The sequence below is a fragment of the Pecten maximus genome, chromosome 5 (genome assembly GCF_902652985.1).
Source record: "Pecten maximus chromosome 5, xPecMax1.1, whole genome shotgun sequence".
Classification (NCBI taxonomy): domain Eukaryota; kingdom Metazoa; phylum Mollusca; class Bivalvia; order Pectinida; family Pectinidae; genus Pecten; species Pecten maximus.
In genome coordinates this window covers 34,656,617-34,670,541 of record NC_047019.1, presented here as the reverse complement: position 1 = coordinate 34,670,541, position 13,925 = coordinate 34,656,617, and the positions used below count along the sequence as shown (strand labels likewise).

The window sequence follows — 13,925 nt, the reverse complement described above, 5'->3', positions numbered from 1 at the left end:
CAATGTTCACAGTCAATCCCTATGTCCAGCTTGACCACTCGATTTAGTTGGGAATCCCCCTCTAAATTTAGCGCGGAAATTATTTTTAAATCATTACGTGACTGTTTTTAAATCGTGGCAACACAAACACACGATAGTTTACAAGGCGGTATCTATATTCCATCTGGGTAAGTTGGATAACGATATTATACAGTGGTTTAAATGTTAAATAACACGTTCTGTATATATTACGGCACACATATTTATGTGTAAATAGGTGTAAACACTGTTCATATAGTGTAGTGACAGTAGCGATGTACTGGTACAGACTGTATAAATATTACCGAGTTTGTGGAAATATTACCGAGTTTGTGTTAATATTACAGAGTTTGTGTAAATATTACCGAGTTTGTCATGACCTACTATCAAGCAATCAAGCAGAATACGAGCGGCGTCCGTATTACTGCTGTTTTCATGTTTGAACTGTTACAATCTATTGTACTGCTTTCCAAGTTTAATTCTAGGATTGTGTTTGACCCATTTTCTTATTATTCTCTTCATTGCGAAAGCTGTTATCGTTTTCAAACCCAGTCGATAAACATTGGAAGCCATTTTTGTTTCCATGTGTTTTAGTTTGTTGTGCGCATGCGTTTATCGTATATGTCACAAAATTTGCATATTCAGAGTGATAACCTTTTAATAATTGATAATTGATGTTTATCATCAAATTCGAATGGTTATTGTTCAGAAGGTTATTTTTTTTAAAAGATATACCCAATAATATGATAAAAAATACAAAATAAATATTGGTTTACCGTGAGGTCACTTTAACTTTGTTTCGTTTTTAACTGTATATCTGCATTTTGCATTGACCGCTACATTGACCAATCACATACTTCATCTTGACCAATAACGCCACCTGTCGCGTCATATCCGGGGCCAAAACAAAATTAGACGGCTATGCCGAAAAATCTGAAATTCGAGACTGGGGGTCACCCTTTAAAGCCACACTTCATGTTACATCATAACAAAATACCGCACCTCTACTGGTGTACAAAGTGGACCTTGTTTATGTTGTCAATAGCTAGGCTGTATGTATACTGGTGTACAAAGTGGACATTGTTTATGTTGTCAATAGGCTGTATGCAGATGACCAAGAACCAAAAATAACCATATAGTCAGAATTCTATTATTAGTGACAATTTTTATTTCTGGGTAAAAGGAACGTGCCAATTAAAACCTCTGTGTGTATATACAGTACACAATGTGTCATCGGAGCATTATACATCGTTGTTATGTTTTTGTTTGAAAATCCTTGTTATTCCCTAAATAATATGACAAATCATAATAACTTTGACATACATATTAAATATAGGAGAAAACAACATATGAGTTCCTGATATTTTATTAAGACGAATATACAAGAGAGAAATACATTTGGCTTGTAACAGAACAATAAATGGGATGCTGAAATCACAATAAACTTTACAACATACATGACCTGTGCATCTTCGCTAGCCGAGACATTTGATTGTGTTACAACGTGGAGAGTAACGCGATTAGAAGCCTTGGCTAGCGAAGATGGACCTGTCTGACCAGAGCGACATCCGGACACACATGATGAGGAACATCATGATTCTGGTTTCCTGGTTCAGCCCAGCAGCCAGGTGAACCATCAGCGTCAGTTTTCGGACAGTTAATGTCCACATGGACACTCCGAGTAACACTTGACTTTCCGCATCACTGAAGAAAAGAGCAGATACTAAGTATACAGAAGAGTTACATCATTGTTACTGTTTGGTTAAGCTTATCATAGGAGAGACTCAGATTTGACATTTTTTAATGGAACCCATCAACCTTTTAATTTAACAAAGAAGTGGCCATTTTTTTTATAATACATTATTAATATTTTGTCAAAAACAAGTCTGAATATTTCAGAAATATAGCAAAACAACCCATCTATCTCTCTTCACTTCGATTGGAAAAAAAATAGAAAAAAATCAATGAGGTGAATACAAAGGTTCGCTTGATTCGTCAAAAACGAATATATATATAAATATACATTTTGTATATTTTCACTGCAAAACTATTTTCATTGCAAAATCTTATACTTTCACTGCTCATCGCTGCAGTTTGATAAATTGCATTATTTTACTGGAAAATGCAATGAATAATGAAAAACACCGTTGCAAATTGATACATTTGAAAAAAAAACCAATTTAAATTCGGATCGTTCTTTTTGTAACGGAAAACACCCATTATGTACAAAAGTGGAGCATCATTCGCCATAGAATGAGGGAAGGGAGACAACTGACTGAAGAAGAAGTCCATTTGTTGATCCCTTACGGAGCATGGCTGTTCTCACTACTTATTACGGTAACTCTTGGTATCTAACAACAGCTGACGTATTTGTTTTGGAATGGACGAGTTCGACAATCTACTACATTTTGTTGATGAGTGAAAGCAAGCTACCCTTTACGTAGCAAGAGTGCGCATGTCGGAACACCTACGCTTACTTTGACATTCCATTTGGTTAGATAAGAGGATCTAGACATTGTCGGTTTAGGGATTTAAATAGAGACGTTGGTATATTTTATCATTTTATCGTAAGTTTGATGGAACACCACTGACTACGAATATCATGCCATTATTATGACACACAATGCTCACACCACTCTCTTACTCACTTGCAGCGGGCAAAGCAATAGTTGAAGTATGTGCGTCCGTCTCCGCCACAGACTGCGTCGCTATCCAGCCAACAGTGCGAACACGAGTTCGAATCCGCCACTGGTTGTATGGGTTGGAAGGGAAGAAAAGGCTGGAATAAGGAGAAGAATGGGTCGACCGTAGGTGGCAGTGGTGGAGGCGTGGTGCGGGGTGCCGGCCTTTGATTAGTTTCGACCTCTACCTGTCCATTTTCACGCTCACATGGACACATTCCGGCACAGTTCAACTCCACATTCCTGTTGGAATAATGCCATCTATGATTTTATCACATCTTTACTATAAATCAACATTACCATATCTGATCGAAAATTTAAGAAAATATGTTTTGTTCTTTATGCAAATTGTCAGTACATTTCATCTAAAAAGCAAATTAATAAGTCCAAGTGAAGTCATTGATATCCAATGATTTCCTATCAATTTAAATAATAACTACTGAGCTGCTTGAAGTTGGCCAGTAAAGCCAATGCAAAACAAAGCTTGTAGTTGGAACAGTGCATTACGTATATCGAAAAGTACATGAACATCAATACTTTTAAAGCAATTAAAATATGTTTGGACTTCAGCAGTGTTAAATTGAAGAGATTATGTCAGGTTGCCATATACAGAATAACGGTATTCAAGACCGATGTAGTTTTTCATTGGCCCTTAATTCATCCAATAAATATTGATTATTAGGGTAGTACTATGTGACGTGAACTCTCCAGTAATAACCCTAGTAACACGCACGCGCATTTCCGCTCGCAGTCATTGTTGTATACTCTGCTGTCTTTGCCACAAACTGGACTGTAAGGCTGGTTCTCGCACGTGCAGGGAGGTGGTGTTGTTGGAGCAAGTGTTGTAGGGGCGGGTGTAGGACAGGGACACGGGCCGATACACTTTTCTATTTGATTCCTACAATAAAAAATGTAATTGTAGATTAGTGGAGGGTAAATGAACAAAGGTCACCTTTATTTCTGCATATGGATTCTGTTATTACTATCAGTGATGATTCCTCAGGAACAATTCTAGTGTGATGATAATAGTAATATCCAAATCTGGAGTAAATATATCATCATTCAGGTTTTAACGTTGATTGACGTTAAAATGTCAGTACCCAAAACTTTACCTGTCAACAGCATATAACATTGGAGAGATCAAATTTTGGCAATAAAACATGTTGTGTAACGTTAGGCATACTTACGAACATCTAAGCTTGCAGTAATTATCATACGTGTGCTCGTCTGTGCCACAAACCGGCGCGTAAGCTGGACCACACCCACATGGAGGTGGGCGAGGGGCGGTGAAACATGGACAGTGACCATCACATGCCTTTGTTACCATCCTGGAATCAAGTAAAGGCGAATATAATGGAGCACTTACCTAGTAAGCAACACGACATGCTTTTATTTGGTATTTGTAATTGTATATTTAATTGTAAAACCTGAGCAGGTTCTGTTTTATATTTTTTTGAAGTATGTTATTTCCCGATTTCTACCACAATACGCTGTGTTGTTTTACTCTGTACCATTTGGTTTTTTTTTGTCACTTGATCTTTTGTTTACGTCACCAGAAATCGCTTCGACGTCATACTGCCGTGTCGATATGGTTGGGACGACTAATGAAACTAGATCTGTTGTACTGCCATTCTTCTCACCCGTTGTAAATAGCCATAATCGATGTAATTACTAGTACTTCCCTCTATCCCTTTTTTCTATAGGACTTTGATATAAATAGCTTAACTGCATCAGCGGTAAATAAAAGTGACGATGAAGTGGCAAACATTGAAAAGCGACCGATGGAAACAAAAGCTATCACACAAAATGCATTCCATTACTTTTGTAAGGTTCTATTATACAGTAGTGTATACACATTTACAATAAACATAACAAGATCGTATCGCAGAGATGTCTCGGACCAAGGGTCTCGAACTCCGGCAGAGACGGGTGTTGTTGACCTTCTGACGAGAATCAAATAGCACGTTGCCACATACATGTACGCGAATATAGTCCGCGATTGTTTAGTTATGGATTGGACTCGTATCATTGTGGTAGAAACAAGTCACAGGACTCTTGGTAGATGAATATGGTATTTATTTCTCCCCAGGTTTTTTGAAGTGTGAGACACCCGCTTAAACTCGTATCGTTTGTAACTACCATATCCAACAAGCACTCGTTGAGCTACCTCTATATACATGATTTGATATCACGATAAAATACAGAATGGTTCTGGTAGGAGAGTACAAAGTGTCAGCCTCTAATATTTAAATCTTCTTGTAATTTTTATCTAGAGCCAGTATAACTACTATACTGGAATCCCACTAAAACAGCCACGCGGACATTTTGGATTGCTCTCAAAAGTTTTAACCGACATAGAAAACATAGCATGAATAATGTATTCTGTCTGTCATATTGGCGTTACGACCATGTCAGCTGTATATAGGAGAAAAAGCTTTATAAAGATTCTGTACAGAAATGAATTATCTATGCTGTCGATCATCCAAAACCGTCGACGAGAGCTTCGAGAGTAAAATTGCCACAAGCTTTATGAACAGTGGCTATTTTAGATTTCACACTACGTCTATTCGGCGGTGTGAAAAATGACTCGTTGGAGGACGACCTAGAGGTGTGTCATACATGTTTGTATGTCAACTGACCTTGGATCTAACATTGCTCGATACAACCTGTAACCGCCCACGTTTGACCTGATACAGTAACAAACAATCTGACTTTCCTAATGGTCGAGGTGTTACGCATTTAGACTTGCACAGTAGTAGGTAATTGGAGCAGAAGAAGGAAACATGTAATTCGGACGTTTTATCCTTTAACATTATACGTTAAATGCAAGCTTTGATTCTTAATCTTGAAAACGCAATACCAGAAAAGTGATGTAATCCAAACATACACCAAAGGAGTATTACAGAAGTAAAATTAAAGGAAAACGTTTTGCGTGTCCTTAAAATCAGAAATGATTTTAACAAATGAAGTCCCCGACAACAATTGTCAGAAATTCAACTATGAACGTTTTTGATTCACAAATATATATATATATATGTATTCATTTTTAAGTAAATGACGTGTTGCCAAATTGATAAAAATAATTTTTTAAAAAGAAGAGTTTGTCTATTGGTATATATCTAAGAATTTTAAATCAAAGACATTATAGACTGGTAAGCGGTATGCATTTATTTTCTCTTTCGTTGATAGTCCATTTCTAGATAGTAACATCTCTGATCTCAGTATACTGTACCTGTTTACATGCCTCAATTGATTTGATATTCCAGGACTTCTATCCAATATTGCTGTTTCTGTTTGAAGGTGGGGAAGACCATGGGATATTTCCCTGTTTGATTATCGATAAGTAACAAGACCTTATAATATTTCAAGGGTCCTCATAGAATCCATGTTTTATCCATGTTTTAAACCTGTTTATCGATTTTGAGTAAGAATTACTATTTATTTTACTGGACGAAATGAATGTATTAATATCTGTGATGGAAAATGGCTGTATGTGTTTTTGAAAAAAAAATAAATAAACCCTTTATTTCAGTCTTCGCACAAGAACGTACCGTGGCATTTGACATGCGCTGGGATAATTGTGTCCGTCAGACCCACAGACCGGACTCCATGTACAATTCCTTACTGGAGCCGGAGGTGGCCAGTTTGGTGCCCTGAAAGGGTTTGGTTGAGGGGGAGGTGGCCTTCTCCAAGTTCTTGGCGGAGGTGGTCTGAAATTTGGGGGTGGCATCGCCCTATTTCTAGGTGGTCCCATCGGTCTACCCGATGGTGGAGGCGGAGGTTGTCTCATTGGTGGGCGTCTACGAGGTGGCCCCAGGGGACCTGGAGGTCTCATGTTAGAAGGTGGCGGAGGTCTTCCTCCCCTCCGAGGCTGGAGGGGGCCCTCCTCGATTTGGTGGTGCTCTTTGGCATTGTGCAATCAGAATAGACCCTTAAAACACAAAATAAATGTAATTTTGAAAACACAACTTATGTAACATATGATATAATGTCCTGTTCAGATTGAGATATATTGTGTATTGAAATACGTCATACGTATTTTTTCTTAAGCTTGATATTCATGTGAAACTAAGATACTTTATTTTTCACAATACTTCTAACTACGTTAACTAATGAGCTGGTTTCTTTTTTTGTGAAGTTGATATAATGACAGAATCACAGACAAATCACAAACAAAAATGTATGTGATTTAAAGACATTCTTTGATTTAAAAGCAAAGTTGTAATTTTGAATATAATATGGGTTATGATAACGCTTTCACTAAAGGGATGTACTTTGCCAAGGCCTGATGTATGTATGACCACGAACATCTCCGTACAAACATCTTAATGGTCAATGAAGCTACAATTTTTTTCTATTGTCCTGAGTCGCTATGATGAATGATGTTTATCACTTGCTAAACATAAACAATATAGGGCGGTTATTTAGATTTGTCACCTCAGACCAGAATGTGTGTTCGGCAATTTCCTAGGCAGCTTTATTTCCAAATTTATTACAGGACTTATAAAAACAAGCAAACACCGTGTCCGTGTCATATGTATATATATAAAGGTACATTACTCTTGTTACCCATAAAATTCACATTTGATGATTCGTCATGCCATTTCATGTCTACAAATATATATTTATAGTACGAAATGTCTTTTTGGAGTTCATTTTCACAATTTCACCTTAAAATATAAATCATAGATCTATTAAACTACAAACAAAGCTATATGAAGTTATATGAATGCGGTGAATTTTCTCATTTCGCAGTTAAACAAGATGCTCCTTTCAGATGAACAGGATTGTATTTCTTATTCATTCTTGCCATTTAAGAGCTGGAATACACGTTGTAGGCTCCGGATCTGAAATCGTATCTGATAGGAAGCTCTTGCACTGTTACAGTATTTGAACATACTTTTCAGGCTTCGGAACGAAATAGACATCAAACTTCGATAATTGTGAACAAATAGATGCGACGTTCAGTGTTTAAAAGACCATAGATATATTTCAGTTTTTGAAAGGATTTCAACTCTCCAGATGTTGCAGACCAAACCACAGTGACTTGGCACGAATACCATATGTTTGTATACCAGGGACTGATTTGGTAGAAGATACAACCCCCTTTTCCAGAATACACGGGATCGGACTAGCTTTGAACATTTTGACGAGTCCCAATGTAAATGCATTGCCCTCTTTTATCAGTTTATGTAGAATTATTGTATTATTAACATCAGTAACCGCTTTTTAACCCCGTCTTAAAGTTTGTAGATATCTTATTTTGGGTTCAAAAATTGCATAAACATAAAGAAGGCTGAATGTGGTTTGGCGATAACATAGAGTTGTATATAAATAAAATCAACGAATCATGAATCTCGAATGGATGTACAGATGTAGTTATTATTGTCACTTCCTGACACATAAGTATACTCTTTACTGTGCTATATGATGCCTTGACAATGACGTTTCATCTCATTTTCACACAGGTAGTATTTTTGATAGTTTTTACCGACACATGATGTCGACTGTCGCTGTATCCAATGTGCAGTCATTGTTATGCAGTTAAAATATGGAATGGATGTTTAAGATTGGTATCACTGAATGTCAGCATTTTGTCTTAATTTGTATACTATTATTAAATACTATTTTTACAGGTAAAAATTGTTAAAAAATGTAATTGCTACATTATCACATTACTAAATTTAGACTGTTAAGAACACAAGTTTAAACATGACATGTCGCTTTGTTCTTTCGAAAACAATAGAATATCCATTTTGATAACTTTGTGACATTGTATAATTGTTCTAAAGATTGAAAGGGAAATCCTTCCTCCATCTATATACCTTCGCTCTTTGGCGCACATAAATAAGCTTATAACTCAAAATAGGTTAATAAACAGACGTACAAGAATTCGATATTCAGAATTGATTGTAATTGTAATAACTATTGATATTCGGATAGTACACAGAAAAAAATCTGTAATGTTGAAGCAAAAGATTTCTTAGGGATTCAGGGATCTGCTAAAAATATCCGTTTTCAAACTCAAAATCCATGAAATTGCGGTAAAACAATTGAAACATTACCCGAAAACGAAAGGTTGTTTGAAAGGAAAAGTGGCACCCACTTTACCTGTATGCAAACGAGGTCTTATATTTGAATATCTGAATCAAACCTGAAAATGAAACCACAAATCGCACTTTAGATAACATGACACTAACTCGTTATAACAGCTATTACAACACAAAGTTGTTATAACCGTTATAATATAACATTCGTTATAACCGCTATAACATAATACTCGTTATAACCGTTATAACATAACACAAAGTTGTTATAACCGTTATAACATAACACTCGTTATAACCGCTATAACATAACACTCGTTATAACCGCTATAACATAATACTCGTTATAACCGCTATAACATAACACTCGTTATAACCGCTATAACATAACACAAAGTTGCTATAACCGTTATAACATAACACAAAGTTGCTATAACCGTTATAACATAACACAAAGTTGTTATAACCGTTATAACATAACACTCGTTATAATCGTTATAACACTAACTCTATACAACCATTATAACATACATGTAACACTAACTCGTTATATCCGCTGCACTGTTATAACATAACACTAACTGCAAACAATCCAAATCAAAGCAGTTTAATCAAAGCTTCAGAAAAAAATCAAGCATGTGTAAAAAGATCGGAAAAGGTGAAAACTGTCTTTCGCAAATTTATACTGTAAGTATACGACTAAAACAATGTCTTTTTGAATCACTTTAAACCGACTTACATTTAGTGTCGTTTGGTAGAACATTTACATGCTACTACTATAATTATATCTTATTGCGTATGCAGAATGAATGTACATGTATTTAATTGTCTTAGACATATTTTAACAAAACTACATGATTTCATAAACTACGCCTTGTTACGGAATTTGCTATCCCTCAAAACTTAAACAATCATTACTGCTAACACCAGGTAAAGGTTTAAAGTTTAAGATTTTTGCAAAATTAACATATTACAAGATGATTAATTATGAGTTGATGGTTATTCTGCGCCATTCTTCGAAAAAATATTATAAAAAGCACAGTAATTTAGCAGAAAAGTATTATTATTCAAATACTACGAGTTCCTTTCTGTTGTATTTAGGATATTATAAAATCATCACTAATTTCGTTAATACATTTAAAAAAATATAAACAGCATTTCTAATTTTGAAAAATAATATACCTAGATAAAACAGTTACTCACCTAACAAAAACAGTAAAACAGTGATATTTTTCATTTTGATGACCGGACTCCAAATTAACGCTCTCAGCACTCCAAACGCTTGTATGCAGTCAGCTAGTGCGACGGGAGGCAGTCTAATGCGGCGCGCCTGTGTACGCTCCTTTTTGTATGGGCCTCAAGGGCCATGCATCAAATACGACATTACGTTTACCTCCCATCACCTTACTAGTAAGTTTGGCTCTGTTTTATTTAAGCATATGAACATTTCGTTATGCCATCCGATATTAAAGGTTGTGTATCATGACGTATTGAATATTTTTCCATTATTACATGAACCACCTAATCATTGTATGACATTACGAAACTTTATATGACAACAAATAAGCTGCCGATGACCGATAATGACTCAGTTTGGCTTGTACAATTACAACTGAACCCTAATCATGAATTCCTATTGGTTGGGAACTGCGGGTTTATCAGTTCATAAATCATAACTAATTCGCTAATGTATCAATCAGTGTTTCCTTACAGATATACTACACGTGCAAGGTAAAAGATAGTCTATGTTCGCCATCATAACCTGATAAATTTCTATGAAGTTCCAGTGCCTGACCAGCGTTAACAACGTGATATCATTCATACTCTCGGCTGACTGCGATAAATAATCAAGGTAGATGCAAAGTATTATTCCGAAAACGTCGTTCCGGAACAAAATTTTGCGCTGTTTTTTTTTCGCTTATGCGACTTGACGTTACGTTTGTCTTCATAGCGTGATGATGTGGTACATCGCACTAAACTATACAACGTCAGAAGATTTAATTGTGGTTACTTTTCTGGTGAAAGTTCGATGGACCCATTTCGACACCCGCCATTACTGTTTCGATGCTTCCTTTATTTGTCAATATATAAGTACGATGGTATGATTACGATGTGAAGTACATTTAGAAAACACAATTTTTATCAACCGTCTGTTCGTCTTCATAATCAACATCGACGTCTCAATCTAGGTAAGGTAATTTTATCTAACAGTATATTAGAATGATTTTAGTTTATATGTATCTGTAAAGTTTCTGGTAACTAAAGTGCACATGTTTATGCATACCCTTTTGTTAAATCGCTGGGAAATGATAGCGAACGTTAAGTTACAGTTACATTAAGTGCTCTTCTCCAATAGTAAACTGAACAAGATAAACAAGAATATGACTTTATTTCGTTTATCAAAATGAGACACATGATATATTCTTCCATTAAGCATTCCTGGTATTTCACAAAAAAGGTATTTTACGATAATAAATATTGCAATTCTGATTAATATACATAATAGTTGAAAGTGAATTCAAAATCATCGTACAACGAATATCCGAGATTTCAGTGATATTCTTATTCTTTATACTTCAATCACATTTATTCTGTTGATACCAAACCAATGATACCAAACAGATTTTTTTTGTGACAACAGATAACCATGTAATTTTTTTTTGTATCGCTGTCTTAATCGTTAATAACCCGTATAAATCTGACCGCGAAAGTTCTTAATATTCTACTGTAGGCGGTGCTCTAGAGTCATTTTCTAATAGCATTGTAAATTCTTAACCTGTTTTCAGAAAATTTAGACAAAATCTTTATTGAATCAAGCACTGAAAACTATGTTTTACGTTATTGACCTGTTACGTTTACTGATGCTGGGTCGTACAGACAGAAGTCTTCCTTCATACATCTTTTGTCACATCCTCAGGGAAGATGCTTAATGTTGCAGTTTACGAATTAAGAAGACAAATTAATATGTTTGTTTTTATCACATCTGGAATGTTACGGAAATTTTCTAATTAAATATTTTCACTGTTAGTATGGGGAGAGTCACGAGATTAAATTATGTCGTAGACACAGGGTTACGATTTGTTAATGTTCATCTGTCGACATGATATACGGGAGAGTATTTCCGGGATGCTAGAATTTTTCACTTGTCACTACTTATTAGTTTGTGTACGATGAACTAACCCTGTTAAGTAATGTAATTTTAATAGAGGCGGGGCGTAAAGTCTAATCCCGTTGTTACATTACTGCAGCTGCAACAATGTTTAGGCATCATATCTAACCCCGCTTGTCTACACATATACCTCCATGAAAAAAATATCTATAGAATGAAGGAGCGCGATGATTACTTACACCCTCGGATTATTTCAATCAATAGTAAAACAAACAGGGGAAAATGACATACTTACAAACCCATAACTAAAGTGAAAATAGATCAAACGAGGTCATAATATGAACATAAGATAGATTTGTCCAGAGAAATCTGGTCAAATCGACGAACCCGGCATACGAATCTAGGGCAAATCGACGACACCCGGCATACAAATCTAGGTCAAATCGACGACACCTGGCATACAAATCTAGGTCACGACGACACACGGCATACCAATCTAGGTCAAATCGACGACACCCGGCATACGAATCTAGGGCAAATCGACGACACCCGGCATACAAATCTAGGTCACGACGACACCCGGCATACAAATCTAGGTCACGACGACACCCGGCATACCAATCTAGGTCAAATCGACGACACCCGGTATACGAATCTAGGTCATGACGACACCCGGCATACCAATCTAGGTCAAATCGACGACACCCGGCATACAAATCAAGGTCAAACCCGGGTTACCAGGTAAGTCACGTTCTCAAAATAAGAACTACCTGAAGAGGGTGATGCTACGTCACATAAGTTTCTTCCGATGGGATACAAGCCATGAACACATTCTGTTAATTTCGCCCATTAGAATCGCTATGTACACACGATGTGAACGTTTGATCGACCTCATGATGAAGTCATGGAAACAGAACAGGCGTAGTGGGTTTTAACTGCGCTGAAACTTGGTATAAAAAGTCGTTTTGTGTATTTTTTCAGCCGTCGTTTCTTTCTAAAAGGAAAATATCAAAGCTCAATGTCTACCGCGAACTATAATTTAATCCTTTGTATTGTATCTTCTGACAAGAGAAATAAATCTTATTGGCCTTGTGTTGACTTTTTAACTAAGTTATTTTTATCTTCTCAAATAAAATACCTTGAGATAACTGACCACCAAGCAACCGACACAAAAACCATACAGAAATAAAATCACAAAAGTTATTTTACGAATGAATGAAGATTCCAACATTTATGTCTTGGCACATATGTCAAGAATAATGACTATCATATTTTTTCTACCATTACAGTCTGGAAAGTATTGTTTTTTATGTGTTAACTATCGTCACGGACAGAACGGTTTGCCGGTTCGGTCTGGGAGGCGTATCCAACAAAGCTCATAGACAGTAGCTTTGTTAGGCTCACAGATTATTTAATTACACTTGAAAATGTTAATTTACGTTTTAAATGCATGTTATACAATATCCTTGTTTTCGTAATTGATGTCTGGTGTACATTACATGATGTAAATGTAAAGCATGATAAACGTTTATTATATAGAAGCATAGGGATATTGATATCATTCTACCAACAATACGTAAACATGACGTGACGTCTTAGTGTAAAGTAAGATATGATAGTTGTTAGATGAGCCAAACAGCACGCCTCGCTAGATATTGAGGACATTACTGTTTACGGGTTGCATTTCCGTCTCGTTAGAGCTGTCATGGTGCCATAAACCTTGTCATTACGGACACATGTAATGACCACTCGTCACAAACACCAGTCAGTGGTCACATAGTTTGACCACGAAGCCAGTATGACAAATGTGGCTGTAAAACTTTATTCGAAATCACTTCCAATTTTCTCCACCTCAACATGTTATACACTTTTACGTATCAGTCTACACAATTGTACGTACTGTCATATAGCTTAATTGCATATACATGTATATACTAATTCATAGTATCCTCGTTACCACGTTGAGAAAAATCTTCTAGCGAAATAGTGTCTGATTATAAGAGTAACGTTGTCAGTCTGCGCGAATTATCAGCCAAAGTTCCTTAAGTGACTTGCGATTGATCGGGGGTA

General features: G+C 36.1%; 1 protein-coding gene across 1 annotated transcript; it reads right to left on the bottom strand.

The window, feature by feature from the left end:
* Positions 1 to 1,368: 1,368 nt before the first annotated feature.
* Positions 1,369 to 10,059, bottom strand: LOC117327874 (serine protease inhibitor dipetalogastin-like). Its single transcript, XM_033885096.1, has 6 exons — positions 9,950 to 10,059; positions 6,251 to 6,630; positions 3,887 to 4,027; positions 3,433 to 3,597; positions 2,667 to 2,942; positions 1,369 to 1,722 (listed from the first exon to the last, which is right to left on the bottom strand). Exons 2-6 carry the CDS (start codon positions 6,532 to 6,534, stop codon positions 1,539 to 1,541), a joined length of 1,050 nt encoding a protein of 349 aa, XP_033740987.1. The 5' UTR covers positions 6,535 to 6,630; positions 9,950 to 10,059; the 3' UTR covers positions 1,369 to 1,538.
* Positions 10,060 to 13,925: the final 3,866 nt, after the last annotated feature.